The sequence below is a fragment of the Lepidochelys kempii genome, chromosome 25 (assembly GCF_965140265.1).
Source record: "Lepidochelys kempii isolate rLepKem1 chromosome 25, rLepKem1.hap2, whole genome shotgun sequence".
Taxonomy (NCBI): Eukaryota; Metazoa; Chordata; order Testudines; family Cheloniidae; genus Lepidochelys; species Lepidochelys kempii.
Genome location: NC_133280.1, coordinates 12,004,963 through 12,022,085, shown reverse-complemented (window position 1 = coordinate 12,022,085; position 17,123 = coordinate 12,004,963). Strand labels below are relative to the sequence as shown.

The following is a 17,123-nucleotide window of genomic DNA, read 5'->3' as shown; positions in this document are numbered from 1 at the left end:
TGTCCCCTTTTTTTCCCAACAAAGGAGAAACAGAGGCACAGAGAGACTTAGGGGTTGGCTATACTAACAGTTAGTACGCGGCAAGCTGAGGTGTAACACTACCTCCTGCTAACTGCTGGCCTTTAATTGTCCAGGTGGACCATGCTGCTGCGCTCGAAGGTTTCCCCACTGCTCTTGCATTTACCCCGTTTCAAAGCACACCGCAGCACCTTTAGTGCCCAGGAGTGGAGTGCACACAGCCTAGTTTTACACCCTGCTTGTCATGCATTAACTGTTTGAACAGACAAGCCTTCAGTGACTTGACCAAGATCACTGATGGAGTCTGTAGCAGAGCTTGGGACGGAGCCTACCTAGCTTGAGTTCTAGTCCAGTGCCTTTGCCACCGGACCATCCTTCCAAGGTGGGGGTCCAAATTTTAATCTAGGATGTTTCTGCAGAAGAGAAACATCCCAGCCTAAATTCAAGGGAGTCGTGCAATAGCAAGTGTTGAAAGTTTAGCAGTGATGGGAGTCTCAGTTTCTGCCTCTAACTCACTTCCTTGCCAGGGTGAGTCTCTCTCGTGGAATAAAACCCCACGCCGCTGATTGGAATTCGTGGAAATGGGGATATTTCCCAAACCTGAGGACAATGTCAAGACTTGACTAAATGTGCAGGTAGGGCTTAATCCAGCCTGTGGTCTTTGTTCCTCTGACTTGGCAGCAAAGGGCAAGAGGTGAAAACTTACTGTGGCCCTTAAAAAAAAAAATCAGCAAATGTTGAACATGTAGGAGAAGACGGCAGGAGAAAAACTTCTCATTACTCTATCTTGGCTGCATAGAAGGGAGCTGGAGTCAAGATCCATAGACAGACACCCCATTCCTTTCCCTCAGCCACCAAGGGTTTCCTCTGGCATCGGGGATATTCTCATTTTACAAACCTTACACCTGATGGCCCTCATTCTCTCTTACATTAAGGCCTCTCTATGCCGTGGAAAGGGGCCTGAAAGCGGGGGAACATGGCCCCCCGAGAATCCCCCATGCGTAAGGCCCAGTGCCGGTCTGGCAGAAGGGCTTTATGTCCCGCTCCCAGGATAGGAGTGGATTGGGGGGATGGCCAGAATGCACGGCCTTACCGGGCCATAGCAAGTCAGTTGTGAGTTAGTAATTTACACCAGGGGTTGAGCAGGCTCTGGCATGGTCCCAGAATATGAGGGGGGCAAAGGTAGTTTAAAGCCCCTTTTCTCCCTTCATGCACAGAGAGGCCCATCCATGGGCGGTGGGTGACTGTGTTGTTGGGGGAGGCTAGCTCCCAGCCCCTCCACCTCTGCCCCGCTCCTCCCCTTCTGACCCCCCTCACCTGCCAGAGCCCGGAGCACCCCCCCCCGTGTGGCCACCGGCCCCCCTGAGCACCCCCAGTCCTGGAACGCTGGGCGTACGGACAGGCGGCGCAGGGTAGCCCAGCCCCGGTGCCCCGGGCCTTGTGTGCACCAGCCCCAGCCTGCCTCCCCAGCCTCTTGGCCACAGGAGAGCGGGAAGGGAACTGGAAACAGGCAGGAGGGGGCCTCGGGGTGGAGTGTGGGCAGGGCCACACAAGGCACAGCCTTCCCCTGCCCATGCTACCCATCGCCCACGGTCCCATCTCTTAGCAGTGCAGTGAACAGGTTGTTCCTGCCTCCGCCAGATATAAAAGGGAACGGAGCCGACTGTTTAAATCGCTAGTAAAGAGGCCTGTTCTTTCCTCTGAAGACAATTTTCTCTGCAGGCCGTTCTGCTTCTCTCTCTCTTTCCCAGCCCAAAGGAAGAACAGAGCTGTGCGGCTTTCCTCCAAGGGGAAGGTAATTAGTTGTTATAAAGGTGCCTTAAAGTGGCTGCATGGCTTTTAAAGACTTTTGCTGTGGGCCACTGGGCACTACACACACAAGCCAGCTACAGCCGAAGTCTTTATAAAGTCCAGGAGTGATGCTGTAGCAAGAAAGGCAGTTTCCTTTATAAATCCCTGTTTTCAGGAGGTGAGCATGTCCTGACCTCCTCAAAACCATAGTCCACACACTTCACAGGGCCACAAACTCGCCTTCCTGCTGAAGTTAATCATTATTCATTTCCTTGTTAATAAGGCCACATAACTTTCACCTTAAACCATCACCCCAGGCTTGGCCACTCCTGGAGTTCCTCCCTCTGCACTGTTCAGCCCACACCCTAGATCTTCTCTCCCCAGACTTTCACTCCCACCCCTCTCACATCCAGGTGGGGTAGTGAGCCACCTGCTTCAGTGAGGCAGCTAAACCCACTTAACCCTTTCCCAGCAGCTTTAACACCTACCACCAGCCAGATGCTGCTGGCCTATTACATAGGGGCTTGGAAACATACCCTGGCCAACTTCCTATCCCTTCGCCATGACTCTGAAACTTACCGCAAGCAGGAGATGGATGATTTGAACTGGAATCAAGAAACCGCATCCTACTGTCTGGTTCCTGCTGGCTGCACAATAGCTTGGCCTCCAGCATTTTGCAGGGAGCAGAGGATGAGAGGTGGGTTCCTCGGAGCCGACAGGTGGACAGCCAGCACTAACATTCTGCTGTTCCTCTGGAGGTGTTGTTTAATGGGCAGCCCCCCAGGGATTGGAGAGTTGTGGCATTCTGTCCTTCCCATCAGCGGGTGAAGGAGGGGATGCCTAGACTTGGCTGAGGTTGTTGGTGATCTTTATTTTGCCTGACACCTTTCAGAACCTGCTTGGTTATAAGTTGTTAAACCTTCGGCAGAGATTGGAGGGAGAGGGGATATTTGCTGAGATAACAAGACCAACAGGCTGCAGAGTGTGAACCTCTGAAATTAAAAGAGTGTTTTTTTTAATATACCACTTCAGCACAGAGGCTCCTTTCCTCTGGCTGAAACCTGTAATTACAGCAGCAAAATCCTCAGAAAACAAGCCACGCCGCTAACTCTGAAACGAGCAAAAAACAAGAAAACCATGGGCCAGATCCATAGCTGGGATTACTCCTGTCGCAATTCAGGGCAAGTGCACCTGTATTTCCCTTCAGTGGTCCAGCCAGGTCACCCACTCCCAGGCTTCCTGCTCCCCTGGCTGTCACCTCTCTTGGGTAGGGTAACCAGGTATCCGGTTTTCGACCAGAACACCCGATCGAAAAGAGATCCTGGGGGTGGCTTCCAAGAGACTGATACTGGAGGACCTATATTAGCATCCATCTCCTCCTACAGGCATTACGGACAATTCCACAATAGCACATACACAATTTTCACTTTTAACACAATGGCCCCAGAGGTCTGACAGCTAATTCAGTCAGGTTAACATTAATTCACTAGAGTTTATCTTAACTTCATAAGGTTTGTCCAGGATATTGTCAGTATGTCACAACTCCACTCACATCAGTGGGGTTGTGCTGAGGATCTGGTCCAGCATTCCTCTTATGTTTCCTTTGTGTCCCTATGGGCATGTAAAGTATGCTGTTGGCAACTCAGCAGCCGGTGCTCTGATAAGGGATTCAGATTGATGTTAGTATACAACAAGGGGATGAGATGCAACACTGAGGTCCTCACTGGGGTTGTTTATTTAATTTATTTTTTTAGTTTTTACTTGTGAAGGAGTCTCTTTTAATGCCTAGAGCTGCAGATCACAACAAAATAAAACAGAGCTGGATGGATGGATGGATGACAACTGAAATCATTCTATGTTATAAATGCCAGAACTCTGAAATCTCACAAAAAAACTCCATCATAATTATGCAAAATTTAAGGGGTCAGTGGCCCCCTGGCATGGTGATGTAACTAGCAGATCAACTCAGGTAATATGCAATTCAGACAGAGAATGGACAATTAGTTAGGTGAATCTGCAGACAGCCAAGGACTGTTCATATGGGTGCAATCACACCTGTTGACAAAAATATGATTTGTGATGCTAAAAGAGCAAGTGAAGAAAACACTGACTGTGATACAAAAAAGCCCTTAGAACTACTCACTGGGCAGACTGAAGAGTACAATCAACACAAATACAATCACCAGATGATACCATGGCTGTGTCGCTCCAGATAAAGAAGATTTAAACCCAGAATGGAAGGACTATGGCATGTCCTAATGCTGTTATGAAGCAGGAACATTGGTAATGGCATCTCCAAACTTATTTTGTTTATGGGGGGGATGTATTGTACACATGATACATATATCTGGCACACTGTTAATTTGTTAAAGGTCACAGGAGACGTTGGCCCAGATCCTCAATGGTATTTAGGCTCCTAACTTCCATGGTTCGGGGCCTTTATGTAAGACGAGGGTTTCCAATATAGGTAACTGGTGAAATTTCCTCCTCTTGCCGTTTCAACTGGCTGCAGGCTGCTGCTTCCTGTCCTAAAAGACTGAAGAGTGCTGGCTTGTACTGCTCAGCAGCTGCCACATCCCATGCCCAGACATGCCAGGAGGCTAACCCCTCCAGCAGCACAGACACATGGAGGTATGTACCCAGCCACAGCCACACGGTGGTACCTAGGTAGTTCAATATGAACAATCACTTTTCTGCCTGGTATGAGAGGGAAGGGTATGAAATACAGATGCAACTATTCACAGCAGAACTCAACAGATAGCGGGAGGCTCAGTAAACTGCGTCCATGAGAGCTTTGTGAAAGCAGGGAAGGGGAGGATGGGAGAGGACTGCTGTGTATAGAGCGCGTCTCATTTAGGAAACTATTAGCTCTGTCCGACTCCTGCTGATCCTTACTACCCTATAACTGGGATACAGGGATGGGCAGAGAAGGGAAAGGAATCCCTTCCTGTGTACTAGAAGTGGGCTCCACCTGTGGATTTTGGCTCAGGATTCAAATCCAAACTTCCCCAAAGTTTGGATCCAGGGCTCTGGATCGATCCATTATAGAGCTACGCCTAGACCATGAAATTCAGGTCTGGAGCTGAACTTGCTTCAAGTTCAAGATAAAGATCCAGGGTTTGGGTTCATCGCTACAGTCCAGCTTGTTTGCAAGACATGACAGAACCAGTCTGGAAAATATAAGAGCCACCCCCAATCTCCATGAATCCCTGGCCACACACAGACAGAGTGACCACCTTGGAATCTTATTATAACGATAACTACAGCAGTCTAATTACATCAGGATAGTTCTGTTGGTAAATTTTCCTCTGTAGACAAGGCCTCAGAGACACGAGTAGATGCTCGGATACAGTGGTGCTGGCAACTAGACTGACAGATTCCCAGCCCAGTTTTGGAAACCCAGGGAGTTTGCAGCAGTATTCAAAAGTGGGATGTTTCTCTGAACTTCTTGTGACTCTATCATACCTTTAATTCACCCGTGTGATTGAGAGGGCACATTTCTAGGTAGAAAGTACAGCCCTGGGAATGGAAAGAGGGGGAACCGAGAGCGAATATAGGAGGTTAACGGTATGTCAATGTCAAAGCAAACTCAGTACAGCTGCAAACACAAATATCATTTTCATTTTCAGCCACTGCAGGGCAAAAGGCCTGTAGGCCCATCTTGCTGAAAAAATAATGAAACCAAGGTGAAGCTGAGGAAAGCGGCATCACACACACAACAGCCCTGCTTGGTGCAGCTCTGCTGCACACGGTTTTCATCACAAACTCTGCTTCAGATGGCCTGGGCAGTGAGCCAGCTTAACTGTGCTGCCATAGAACCCTCCTCTGGATTGAGTAATAGCGCACATCCCATCCTAGCACTTTCCATTCAAGGATGTCAAAGCCCAACCATCCAAACCAGCCTCTCAGGCACAAAACAGGATAAAGGTCCACAAACTCAGATTCTGTCAGACTCCTGGGGGAACAAATTCCAGGGCAGAGGCTGTCCCCCCGCACAGGCCACGTCCACACTATAGATTTTGTCCAACGTAGCTGGCAGACTGCCTGAGCTGGGCTGGCGCAGGCCTCTAGTGTAGACGCAGTTGTACTGGCAAAGCAGTGCTTTTAATGGAATAGCGTGTATTACTCGGGCTGCATGTAGATTAAGGTAAGCTGGCAAAAGGACAGCTTTGCCAATAGAGCTGTGTCCACACTAGGAGCGCTTTGCTGGTCTAATACAGAGGGAGAGCATTCCCAGTGTAGACACGTGGCCCCGAACGCCCAGTGCCCCTTCCAGAATTCAGAACTGGCAACTGTTAGCAATAGTTTGCCAACCGATCTCAACTGTGGAGATGGAGCATAAAGAGGGAGAGGTAGACTCTGAGGTCCCAAACTGTCTAAACCAGGACTCAGGCCATAGAGGGCTTTATACACTGAAACCCACAAAGAAACTGAAGGCGAGAGGCCTCTCCAGCGTAACGTGGTCCAGCTGGTGTTTCCAAATGATCTTACAGGGGAGCAGGCGGAGGGTCCAAATGGCATAGTCAGGGAGGGAAGGGCACAGTCTCCATGGTATGTTGGCTGCTCACTGGGGATTCCAAAAGCAGCTTTGGAGCCGCAGGGCACAAAGGACACTAATGATTTGACTCCCCTCAACAAAGGACCCTCAGTTTCTGGAGCAGGTGTCACTTCTTTCATGATTTCCGCACGTTCTGCCAACCCACTGTCACCATTGTCTTGGCTAGGGTGACCATCTATCCCGGTTTGGCCGGGACTGTCCCTTCTTTAAGCTGTCCCGGGCAAGCTGGCAAGAGCAAACGGGACAAAATGGCCACTTTGGTCCAAAACCCTGGGATGCGGGAGTATGTGTCCGGGGAGGGTGGTGAGTGGCAATGCCAGTCCTGAGCAGGGTGGGAGGCAGGGGGCAGGCAGGGCTCTGGCGAGCAGCAACACCAGCCCCAGCCTGGCGCATGGGGCAGGCAGGGTTTGGGTGAGCAGCGACGCCAGCCCCATGCAGGGAGGGGGGCCCGGGCGAGCAGCTCGGGCCAACCCCACGCGGTGTCGCCTTTTCCCTTTGGGAAATATGGTGGCCCTAATCTTGGCCAGACCTTGGGGAAGCCCAGGTAGGTAAAACCATTAGGGTCCGAGAGAGGTAGAACTGAGCCTATGGATGGCATTGCCCCCCAACCTGTCCCACCGTCTCCCCCAGGGCCTCACCTGTCTGACTGTGTGGGTGCACAGGTGTGTGTGTGTGTAAGAACTGTGCTAGGCCACAAGCCTTTGCTGTGCTCCGGGACACCTTGCAGCCTTTGCCCCAAACTTTGCTGCCCCGAAACTATGCTCCCCACCCCCATGCTCTGCTGAGCTCCCTGCTCCCGCCCCATTCCCTGCCCCAACCCACGCCCCCCCCCCATGGCTTCCTGCCCTGGGTCTGCTGCCCTTACGCCCCATCCTGCCCACAAGCCACGCTGCACCCCTCTTCCATGCTACACTCCCCCCCAGGCCATCCTGCCCCCCATCCTCTGCTGCACCCCCAAGCCCTGCTGCCCCTCTGTCTCTATTGCCCCACGCCCTGCCCCACCCCAGGCCCTGCTGCCCCTTTTGCCCTATTACCCCCCCGTCCTCTGCTGCCCCCCCAGGCCCTGCTGCCCCTCTGTCTCTATTGCCCCACGCCCTGCCGCACCCCCAGGCCCTCCTGCCCCTCTGTCTCTATTGCCCCACGCCCTGCCCCACCCCAGGCCCTCCTGCCCCTTTCGCCCTATTACCCCCCCGTCCTCTGCTGCCCCCCCCCAGGCCCTGCTGCCCCTCTGTCTCTATTGCCCCACGCCCTGCCCCACCCCAGGCCCTCCTGCCCCTTTCGCCCTATTACCCCCCCGTCCTCTGCTGCCCCCCCAGGCCCTGCTGCCCCTCTGTCTCTATTGCCCCACGCCCTGCCCCACCCCAGGCCCTCCTGCCCCTTTCGCCCTATTACCCCCCCGTCCTCTGCTGCCCCCCCCCAGGCCCTGCTGCCCCTCTGTCTCTACTGCCCCACGACCTGCCGCACCCCCAGGCCATCCTGCCCCCCCAGGCCCTGCTGCCCCGTCTCTATTGCCCCATCCCGTCCTGCCTCCCCCCCGGCTGCCCCCTCTGTCTCTGTTGCCCCGCCCCGGGCCCGCAGGGGTTAACCCCCGGGCCCGCCCCGCCGCTGACGCGGTTTCCGGGGGGGGGAGCCCCGGGGCTGGCACCGCGGCCGCTTTATCCGGAGCGGAGCCGCGCGGCCGCCTCCCTCGGCCGGCCCCGCCATGGTGGTGCTGACGGGCCGGGAGGCTGGAGGCGGGAGGGCCCCGGAGGAGCCCTACCTGTGAGTGGGGCGGGGACCCCGGGTCCCCCGCATCCGTCCGGGGGGGGGGGCAGCCCGGGGGTTCCCCCGTCCGTCCCTGGGGGGGGCCCTGCCGGGGGGGGGCAGCCCGGGGGTTCCCCCGTCCGTCCCTGGGGGGGGCCCTGCCGGGGGGGGCAGCCCGGGGTTCCCCCGTCCGTCCCTGGGGGGGGCCCTGCCGGGGGGGGCAGCCCGGGGGTTCCCCCGTCCGTCCCTGGGGGGGGGGCTCTGCCGGGGGGGGCAGCCCGGGGGTTCCCCCGTCCGTCCCTGGGGGGGGCCCTGCCGGGGGGGGCAGCCCGGGGGTTCCCCCGTCCGTCCCTGGGGGGGGCTCTGCCGGGGGGGGCAGCCCGGGGGTTCCCCCGTCCGTCCCTGGGGGGGGCCCTGCCGGGGGGTTCCCCCGTCCGTCCCTGGGGGGGGCTCTGCCGGGGGGGGCAGCCCGGGGGTTCCCCCGTCCGTCCCTGGGGGGGGCCCTGCCGGGGGGGGCAGCCCGGGGTTCCCCCGTCCGTCCCTGGGGGGGGCCCTGCCGGGGGGGGCAGCCCGGGGTTCCCCCGTCCGTCCCTGGGGGGGGCCCTGCCGGGGGGTTCCCCCGTCCGTCCCTGGGGGGGGCCCTGCCGGGGGGTTCCCCCGTCCGTCCCTGGGGGGGGCCCTGCCGGGGGGGGCAGCCCGGGGGTTCCCCCGTCCGTCCCTGGGGGGGGCCCTGCCGGGGGGGGCAGCCCGGGGTTCCCCCGTCCGTCCCTGGGGGGGGCCCTGCCGGGGGGTTCCCCCGTCCGTCCCTGGGGGGGGCCCTGCCGGGGGGGGCAGCCCGGGGGTTCCCCCGTCCGTCCCTGGGGGGGGGGCTCTGCCGGGGGGGGCAGCCCGGGGGTTCCCCCGTCCATCCCTGGGGGGGGGGCTCTGCCGGGGGGGGCAGCCCGGGGGTTCCCCCGTCCGTCCCTGGGGGGGGGCTCTGCCGGGGGGGGCAGCCCGGGGGTTCCCCCGTCCGTCCCTGGGGGGGGCCCTGCCGGGGGGGGCCCTGCCGGGGGGGTTCCCCCGTCCGTCCCTGGGGGGGGCCCTGCCGGGGGGGGCAGCCCGGGGGTTCCCCCGTCCGTCCCTGGGGGGGGCCCTGCCGGGGGGGGGCCCTGCCGGGGGGGTTCCCCCGTCAGTCCCTGGGGGGGGGCCCTGCCGGGGGGTTCCCCCGTCAGTCCCTGGGGGGGGGCCCTGCCGGGGGGGTTCCCCCGTCCGTCCCTGGGGGGGGGGCCCTGCCGGGGGGGGGCAGCCCGGGGGTTCCCCCGTCCGTCCCTGGGGGGGGGCCCTGCCGGGGGGGGGCAGCCCGGGGGGTTCCCCCGTCCGTCCCTGGGAGGGGGGCCCTGCCGGGGGGGGGCAGCCCGGGGGGTTCCCCCGTCCGTCCCTGGGAGGGGGGCCCTGCCGGGGGGGGGCAGCCCGGGGGGTTCCCCCGTCCGTCCCTGGGAGGGGGGCTCTGCCGGGGGGGGCAGCCCGGGGGGTTCCCTTGTCTGTCCCTGGGGGACTCCCTTCCCCAGGGGTCCATATACAGGAGAACTCTTCCCCTTCTCGGGTGCAGCCAGAGTGGGGGTTCTCTGCCCCCCAGGGAGATCCCGAGCCCCCTTCCCTGGGAGGGGGGGCAGCCTGGGGGCGGGTTCCCTCTCCACACAGGGGAGATCTCCTTTTCCTGGGGGTGGGGGGTGTCCCTGTCTACACAGGGGAGATCATCCCACCTTTCAGGGTGGGGGTTCTGGGGGTTGTTTCCCTCCCACATAAGAGAGATCCCCTCTCTCGGCCCCCTAACCCCAGGGAGGGAGGGGCTCAGTCCCCACACCTGGTCAGATTCCCCCTCTCTGAGGGTGGGGGCATCACTCTCCCTAGTGGTGATAAATTTTAGTATCCTTCACCCTTCTCTGGTACCATATTACCCCACCCCTTGTAAGCCCCAAGGGGGACAGACAGAAAAGAGGAACTGCCCCCACCCCCAGGCGGGTGAACCTGAATGGCTCCAGTCTTCTGGTCTCAAGGCTGTGCGCCCCACAGCGCTGTGGCCCAAGCCTGCACCCCATGGGGACTGAGCCCAGGCCGCACGTTACTGAGCCTCTGGTGGATGTCAGTCATTTTGCTTAATGCCCAGTTGACAGGTGCTCAGATCTACAGAGAAGAGGGTGTCCTGATACCCTATAGAGACTGGAACAGCCAATGGTTTCCTCTGCCTCATTTCCCCCTACAAGGAGACCTTGGTCCCATACAGGTCTAGGGCCTCTGCTTCACCGGGCACAGGTGCTAAGGCCACTCCCTCCCCCCCACCCTTCTGTCTTGGTGACACCCAGAAAGTCATTACTCTTGTTTCCTCCTCCCTTCCGATCATCCGACCAGGGAATGCAAATACCTTTCACCTTGCTCTGGGTAGGGCTCGTTGAAGCTCCAAAGGGCCCGTGATCCAGCTATCTGCCTCTGTGATGCAGGACAGCCCTGAAAGTGTTAGGCCTTGTTTAAATGCAGAAGTTGCTCCAGTTTAAGTTAATTTGAGGCAAATTCCTCTGGAGAAGCTTTTTTTTTTTTTTTTTTTTTTTTGTTCAGTTCCCAGTTGATTTTAAGCTAAATTGAAACAAGCTGCCTGGCTTAAACTGGGATAAGTGTTCACACCACAGCCTTTTACACCGGTTTAAGTACATTGGTTTCAGGTAACACCTGGAATAAAACCGGTGCAACCGTCTCATATAGACAACCGTGAGACCTCCTGCCTGTGGGATTCCCCAGCCCAGTGCTTCCCTGCTTTGCACTGAATGTAGCAGTCCTAGGTGGGTATTCTGTCCCCAACCAGGATGGTTGCATAACATGTTCATATGGAAACAGTGTAAATGACACCACAGTCTGTCTAGTTTAGGGCTTGTCTGCACTCTGGGGGTTATAGGACCATAGCGTCTGTGCTAGGGGGTGAGGTCAGCACAGCTGTGGCTATGTATTTCTGTGGTCCAGGGGTTTAGATGTGTATTTCTGTGGCCCCCGTTCCCATAGTTTCGAAGACTTGATGTATTTACTCGGGCAACCCCCCTGTGTGGTAGGGAAGGATTCTCTATTTTAGAGAGGAAACTGAAGCACATAGCAACCAAGAGACTTGCCTGAGGTGTGTCAGAGCTGGGAATTGAACCCAGGTCTCCTGAGTTCCAGAGTTCAGTGCTCTAATCACTAAACAATCCTTCCTCTCCACAGTCTAAGGCGAAGGAGAATCAGACCTCAGGCTGTCCACCAGAGCTGGTTTTAGATCCTGGGGTCTCGACCTGGGAGTTGGAAATGAACCTTGGGTGTTGTAACTACCCTGTGATTTGTCAGGGCTAGATTGTGGGGAAGGTCCCAGAAAGCTCCTGTTGTAGAGGGGGATCACAAGTATGGATAAGGCTGAAACCAGCTGAGTTAGATGAATCTCAGGAAATGGTAACATGTTTTATACCATGAGACCTTTTGTTTTCTATTCGTAGTTAACAGCAGGCTGGAAGCATTGGGTGTATAAGGGACACAGGGTTATTACTCGGATAATTAACTAATTATTGTTTGCACTCTGCATTTATAGCACCTTTCATCCAAGGTCACCAGATACTTTATGGAGTTAAGTTTCAGAGTAGCAGCCGTGTTAGTCTGTATTCGCAAAAAGAAAAGGAGTACTTGTGGCACCTTAGAGACTAACAAATTTATTTGCATCCAATGAAGTGAGCTGTAGCTCACGAAAGCTTATGCTGAAATAAATTTGTTAGTCGCTAAGGTGCCACAAGTACTCCTTTTCTTTTTATGGAGTTAAGTTAGCATCATCGTCCACCTCTTACATGAGAGCGAAGCTGGACATTGAGAGGGGGCATGAGTTGGCCCTGGGGTCACACGGAGTCCCTGTCTCTCTGCATTTAGTGTGCAGAGCTACTGACTCCCCGTGCTCCTTGTTCTGCCTGTTGGGTGTCCGGGACTCAGACCTGCCTCCATGGGCATGTTGGGGAAACTGAGTCTGCCACTGTCATCTGCTGAAATGACCAATTTCATGTTGGAGGCTCCTGTTAGAAATGGCCCCAGGACCGTCCTGTCCCTTTGGTCCTGGCTATGGGGATCAGCCACAGTTAGCGGGTGCAGGCTAAAATGGGTAAAACCCTGGTTGCCAGCAGGGCTCTAGAGATCCTATCTGTCTGGAAGCCATGTTGTACTTGGGGGTTATAGTCCATATAGGATGGCTTTCTAGAAGGAGGATGCTGTCCATACTGGATAGGGAAGCCCTGCTCCCATGGCTATTGTCCTAGCATGAACAGCAATCTTCCTTGGGGCTGATGCATGAGGCTCAATTCTGCAAAGCCAGTTTCTAATGTGAGGGGCGTTTGGGACCATTCCCAGCGTATCCTGTTCATAAAGTAGTAAAGGCCAGAAACTGTTTCACAGCTCTCCTGTAATGAAATCAGATGATTCCTCTGATTTCCTCTAAACCTGCGGGGGGATGGGGGGGCATTAAGGAACTGTTTTTGAGCTGTGATGCAGAAATCTGTGTCATTGTGAGGTTTGTGGCTTGCTTTAGCATTGGCTCAAAAACTATTTCAAAGGGCTGGAAGTTTGGACTGTTTGTTGCAAGATGCTGGACTCTAGAGCAGTGACTTCAAGGTTGCACAAGTGTGCTGAGTGCTCTGCTCCCCACCCCTATTTTTAATCCAAACCCAGCCGGGGGGGGCGAAAGGGTGGGAGATGAGAACGTGTTCGCTCTTAGAGTAAAAAGCAGTGATGGGTGAGATTTTACATGCTCAAGCAGCAATGCTGTCCATGCTGTGATGCTGAAGAACAGCGGCAGAGAGCGTCTCCGGGGGAAGCTGCTGGCACCGAGGCGATCTGTGTGGAGAAGGGCTCTTCAGGGCGGAGAAGAGTGGTAACAAGAACTAGCCCCCTTTCTAGGCCGCTGGTTGTGTAAGTGGAGAAAAGGATTGGAAGGCGCTGGCCAAGCAAGTGGTGGGGTTGGGACGACTAGGAAAAAGCAGCTTGGCTTCACGCTGCTGCCAGAAAAATGTTGCCATCTTTCTAAGAGGTTGTGACCAGGCCTTGGCATGATGATGAGCCTGGTCTGCCTGTCGGAGTATCTGGGCAACCTGCTATTACTGACACGGGTTGAAAATGAAGGGCCTGTTACTGAGGGGCTTGCGTGGTCGTGAGTCTCCAAGGCTGACAATGAATCTGTTACCATTTAAAAGCTGGCAGGGAGGGGGAAGATCGTAGATTCCCACATAGCATTAAACCGGTTGTCTGTCGCTCTGACAGGACCTTCAAAAGGCATGCCAGTCACCTTCTGGTGTGGATTTTTTCCTGCCTGAACTGTTCGGTAGCTACTACTAACACCTAGTTCACGTATCCTGCTTTCCAGTCATCCCTTTCAAAGTAGGTCATTATCACCATTTGACAGGTAGGGGAAAACTGAGGCACAGGTGAAATGACTTGCCTAAGGTCAGCTGGCAAACCAGTGGCAGACCTGTGACTTGAACCCATGCCTCCTTAGTCCTAGTCCAGTGCCCTGTCTAGGCGATGCTGTCTTCGTAGTAGCTATGAGCTTAAGAACAGCTGGAGCTAGCAAGCTGTGCTGTGCGTTATCAGGGAGGAATAGCATCCTTCCAGTGGGATAAAGCATTCTCCCCTAGGTTTACTGCTTCTTGAAATCTGCCACTAAAGTCATGTGGGAAAGACTTGGATGAGGGCTGAATTGGCAGACTAGAACGAATGCTTTCAGATACATTAAACCCTTCCAAGTGCCAGTCCGGAAGCAGAGATCAGAAGAAAGTGTTGATTCCTGACAGACAAGGTGAACTGCAAAACCATAACTTCCAGCAGAACAGCCTCGGGGTAGATTTTCCACACTAATATTCTTCTAAGGAACAGGGTTAATCAGTGACAGTGCAAAAGTGCTCCCCTTGCATAGAAATAGTCTCAGAGTAGGATGAAAAGCCTGCCAGCTTTCCTATAAGTATGGTGCTTTTTGCTAGGATACCAGGCAGAACGGCAAGAGCTAACCTGCTAGCACAAGGCAAATTAAACTTGGCACCAAAGTCTTGGAACACGCCTTCTATGGTGAAACTTGCATGTTTATTTCTAAAAACTTTTTTCCAGCTGAGGTCAGAGGGAAAAGTCCTCTTTTTTTTCTTTGCCCTGCTATGGAGAACTGTGACTGCCTTAAGGTGTCATTAAAATTGGGGATTTCAGAACGTGCATTGTCTTGGATTTTTCCTCTTCTGCAAAATCCTCTTTAAGTCAAACAAATCTCAGATAATGCAACAGGCCCCTGGACTACCAGGGCAGGTTTTGGTATTATACATGGTACCACTTAATGGTTGAACAGTATAATACGTAGAATATCAGGGTTGGAAGGGACCTCAGAAGGTCATCTAGTCCAACTCCCTGCTCAAAGCAGGACCAATCCCCAGTTTTTGCCCCAGATCCCTTAATGGCCCCCTTGAGGATTGAACTCACAACCCTGGGTTTAGCAAGCTATTTGGTACTAACTCTAGGCCTACAGGTTTTGAGACACTTGAATGAAACCTGTTGGCTCTGTGCACGTCAACTTTATGATGAGCCAGTTCAGCTATATGTGTGGGATGATTTTTTTTTTTTTAAACCATGCTTATATCAGAGACATCTGTGCAGGTTCTACTTCTCTTCTATAGCTACAGCACTGCGCAAGGTTCTCCATCTCCTTCTGTTTGTCGTCACGCCAATTTCCTGCTTCTGTTTTGCAAGATTGTGTCTGACCCTCTGTCCCTGCCCCAGTTGGAAGGGGGGAGAGATTTTACAATAGAGATTCTCTCCCTGGTGTGGCCCTGCTTAAGAAAAAATCAGGACGTGGAGGCCAATTAAAAATCTTGCCTTCCACCCATTCCTGTGTGCTGTTTGCAATTGGTAACCTGCCAGCACAACCCTCCCATCTTCCAGATGGTGAGGGGAGCTGTGCCAATGCCCCCATTTATGTAATGCACATTTCATGAGGGGGGATGTGTAATGGGGCCCCAGACTGGCAGTATTCAGTGGAGCCAGGCAATACTCCTGGGGCTACAGCGGAGGGGCCTTTTCCTCTTTCTGAATAAGTACATGTGGAGGGTTAAACCATCCACCTATGTTATTGACCTCAAGCTGCCACTGAAGCACGACTCTTAGAGCTAAAGTACCAGACCTCCACAATAGAGGTGACTTCTGTGGAAGGTTCCCAATGTTCCCCTTGCCTGGTCTTCCCCAGTGAATTATATGCCAGTCACTGGGAAGTGTGACTGATCAAACTCACCTGTTTGTAAAAAGAAAAGGAGTACTTGTGGCACCTTAGAGACTAACCAGTTTATTTGAGCATGAGCCTTCGTGAGCTACAGCTCACTTCATCGGATGCATAACACGGCTGTTACTCTGTCACCTGTTTGTGGAATTCTTAGCCAGTATTAGTTACAGTAGCATGGCACATCCAGACACATAGTGAGAGACAGCCCATGTCCCAAGGAGTTTACAATCTAAACAGGAAAGATGAAGGATTCTAATACCCTTTTACTGATGGGGAAATTGAGGCACAGAGAGACTAAGTGTCTTGCCCAAAACCACACAGGAAATTGGTGGCAGAGCCAGGCTTTGAGCCTAGATCTCCTGAATCCCAATCCGATGCCTTAAATGTGAGGCCACTCTTCCTTATGCACTATGGAATTAGCATGATCCAGATAGCAGTTGCTTTGATTGAAGGACCCCGAGGTCTCTTCCTTCTGAGTAGTCAGACTTCAGGAGTCAGACAGGACGCTCTCAGGACACTCCCTGCATTACAATTTCATTCTTTTTAAAGAATATCTGGGATTATTAGAAACTTAATTTGTTTTTGGTGTTTTTTTGGTTGTCATTTATGCCATTTACTCTTTACACTAAATGTAGCCTGCAGTGACCGTCGCTGGGAGTCTCTGGCGTGGTCTCAGACCCTAGCACAATGCTGCTTGTGTTTGGATTCTCAGGCTGGCTGGAGCAGGTTTAAATCTTAAATAAAGTTGAGTCATGAATTGTAAATTGCTCTTTACAACCTGTGCACAGTTGGGCTGTGACTTACTCATCAAATCGCCATCTCAAAGTACAGTAAGACCTCAGAGTTACGAACACCTCGGGAATGGAGGTTGTTCGTAACTCTGAACAAAACGTTCTGGTTCTTTCAAAAGGTTACAGTTCAACACTGACTTAATACAGCTTTGAAACTTTACTATGCAGAAGAAAAATGCTGCTTTTGACCAGCGGTTCTCAACTGCAGGTCTGTGGCCCCCTGGGGGTCCATGAGCCCTTTCGGGGGGCTGTGGGGCCCCACTGCTGAAACCCTGAGCCCCAGCACCCCCCCGTGGGGCTGAAACTGGGAGCGGTGTGTGGCTGAAGCCCCATCCCTGGCACCCCCATGGGGCTGAAGCTGGGGACAGCACGGGGCTGGAACTCTGAGCTCTCCTTCCCCCCTCTCCCCCGAAGCCGGGAGCAGCATGGGGCTGAAACCCTGAGCCCATGGGCAGAATTGAGGGGACATGAGGGTGTTGCCCCCCCAAACTGCAGTGCCTTACCTACAGTGGGGCAGTCCTGGGGGCAGCTCCACCCCCCCAACCTCCTCCTCCTTCAGCACCCTCCCTCAGGCCAGATCCTAGGAGGGAAGCCAGAGCCAGACAGTGAGGGGCAGCTGCTCCTCTGGCTGGTGGTGCCATGGAGTGGGGAGCCCTGGCATTCCCCCGTCTGTTGCTGGGGCCTGGGGTTGCGGCTGCTTCTCAGCTCCCAGCCCCTCATGCAGCCAATCAGAGCTACCCAGGTGGGGAGCCGGCTCCGGGGCTGGCAGAGCCCTTGGGGAGCAGCCACCAGCACATAGCCCCAGACAGGTGGGTGCCACCTGCTGAGGTGAGTCGGGGTGGGGGTGGCGCTCCCTTCCTGGGACCGTGCGGTGCGGAGCTGGCCTGAGCCCTGCCGGCCTTTGCCCCCCTCCCCGCCAAATAGAAGTCAAACTATACAT

The 17,123-nt window shown here is 54.7% G+C and overlaps 1 protein-coding gene across 2 annotated transcripts in view; it reads left to right on the top strand.

Annotated features, from left to right (window-relative positions):
* The first annotated feature begins 7,983 nt into the window (after window positions 1-7,983).
* The window catches only part of R3HDM4 (R3H domain containing 4), a 32,556-nt gene continuing 23,416 nt past the window's right edge, over window positions 7,984-17,123 (top strand). For both annotated transcript variants that reach the window (XM_073323707.1, XM_073323705.1), the window contains exon 1: window positions 7,984-8,128. In XM_073323707.1, the coding sequence (XP_073179808.1) occupies window positions 8,070-8,128 (59 nt within the window). In that variant the 5' untranslated portion in view covers window positions 7,984-8,069. The remainder of the gene's footprint in view (window positions 8,129-17,123) is intronic.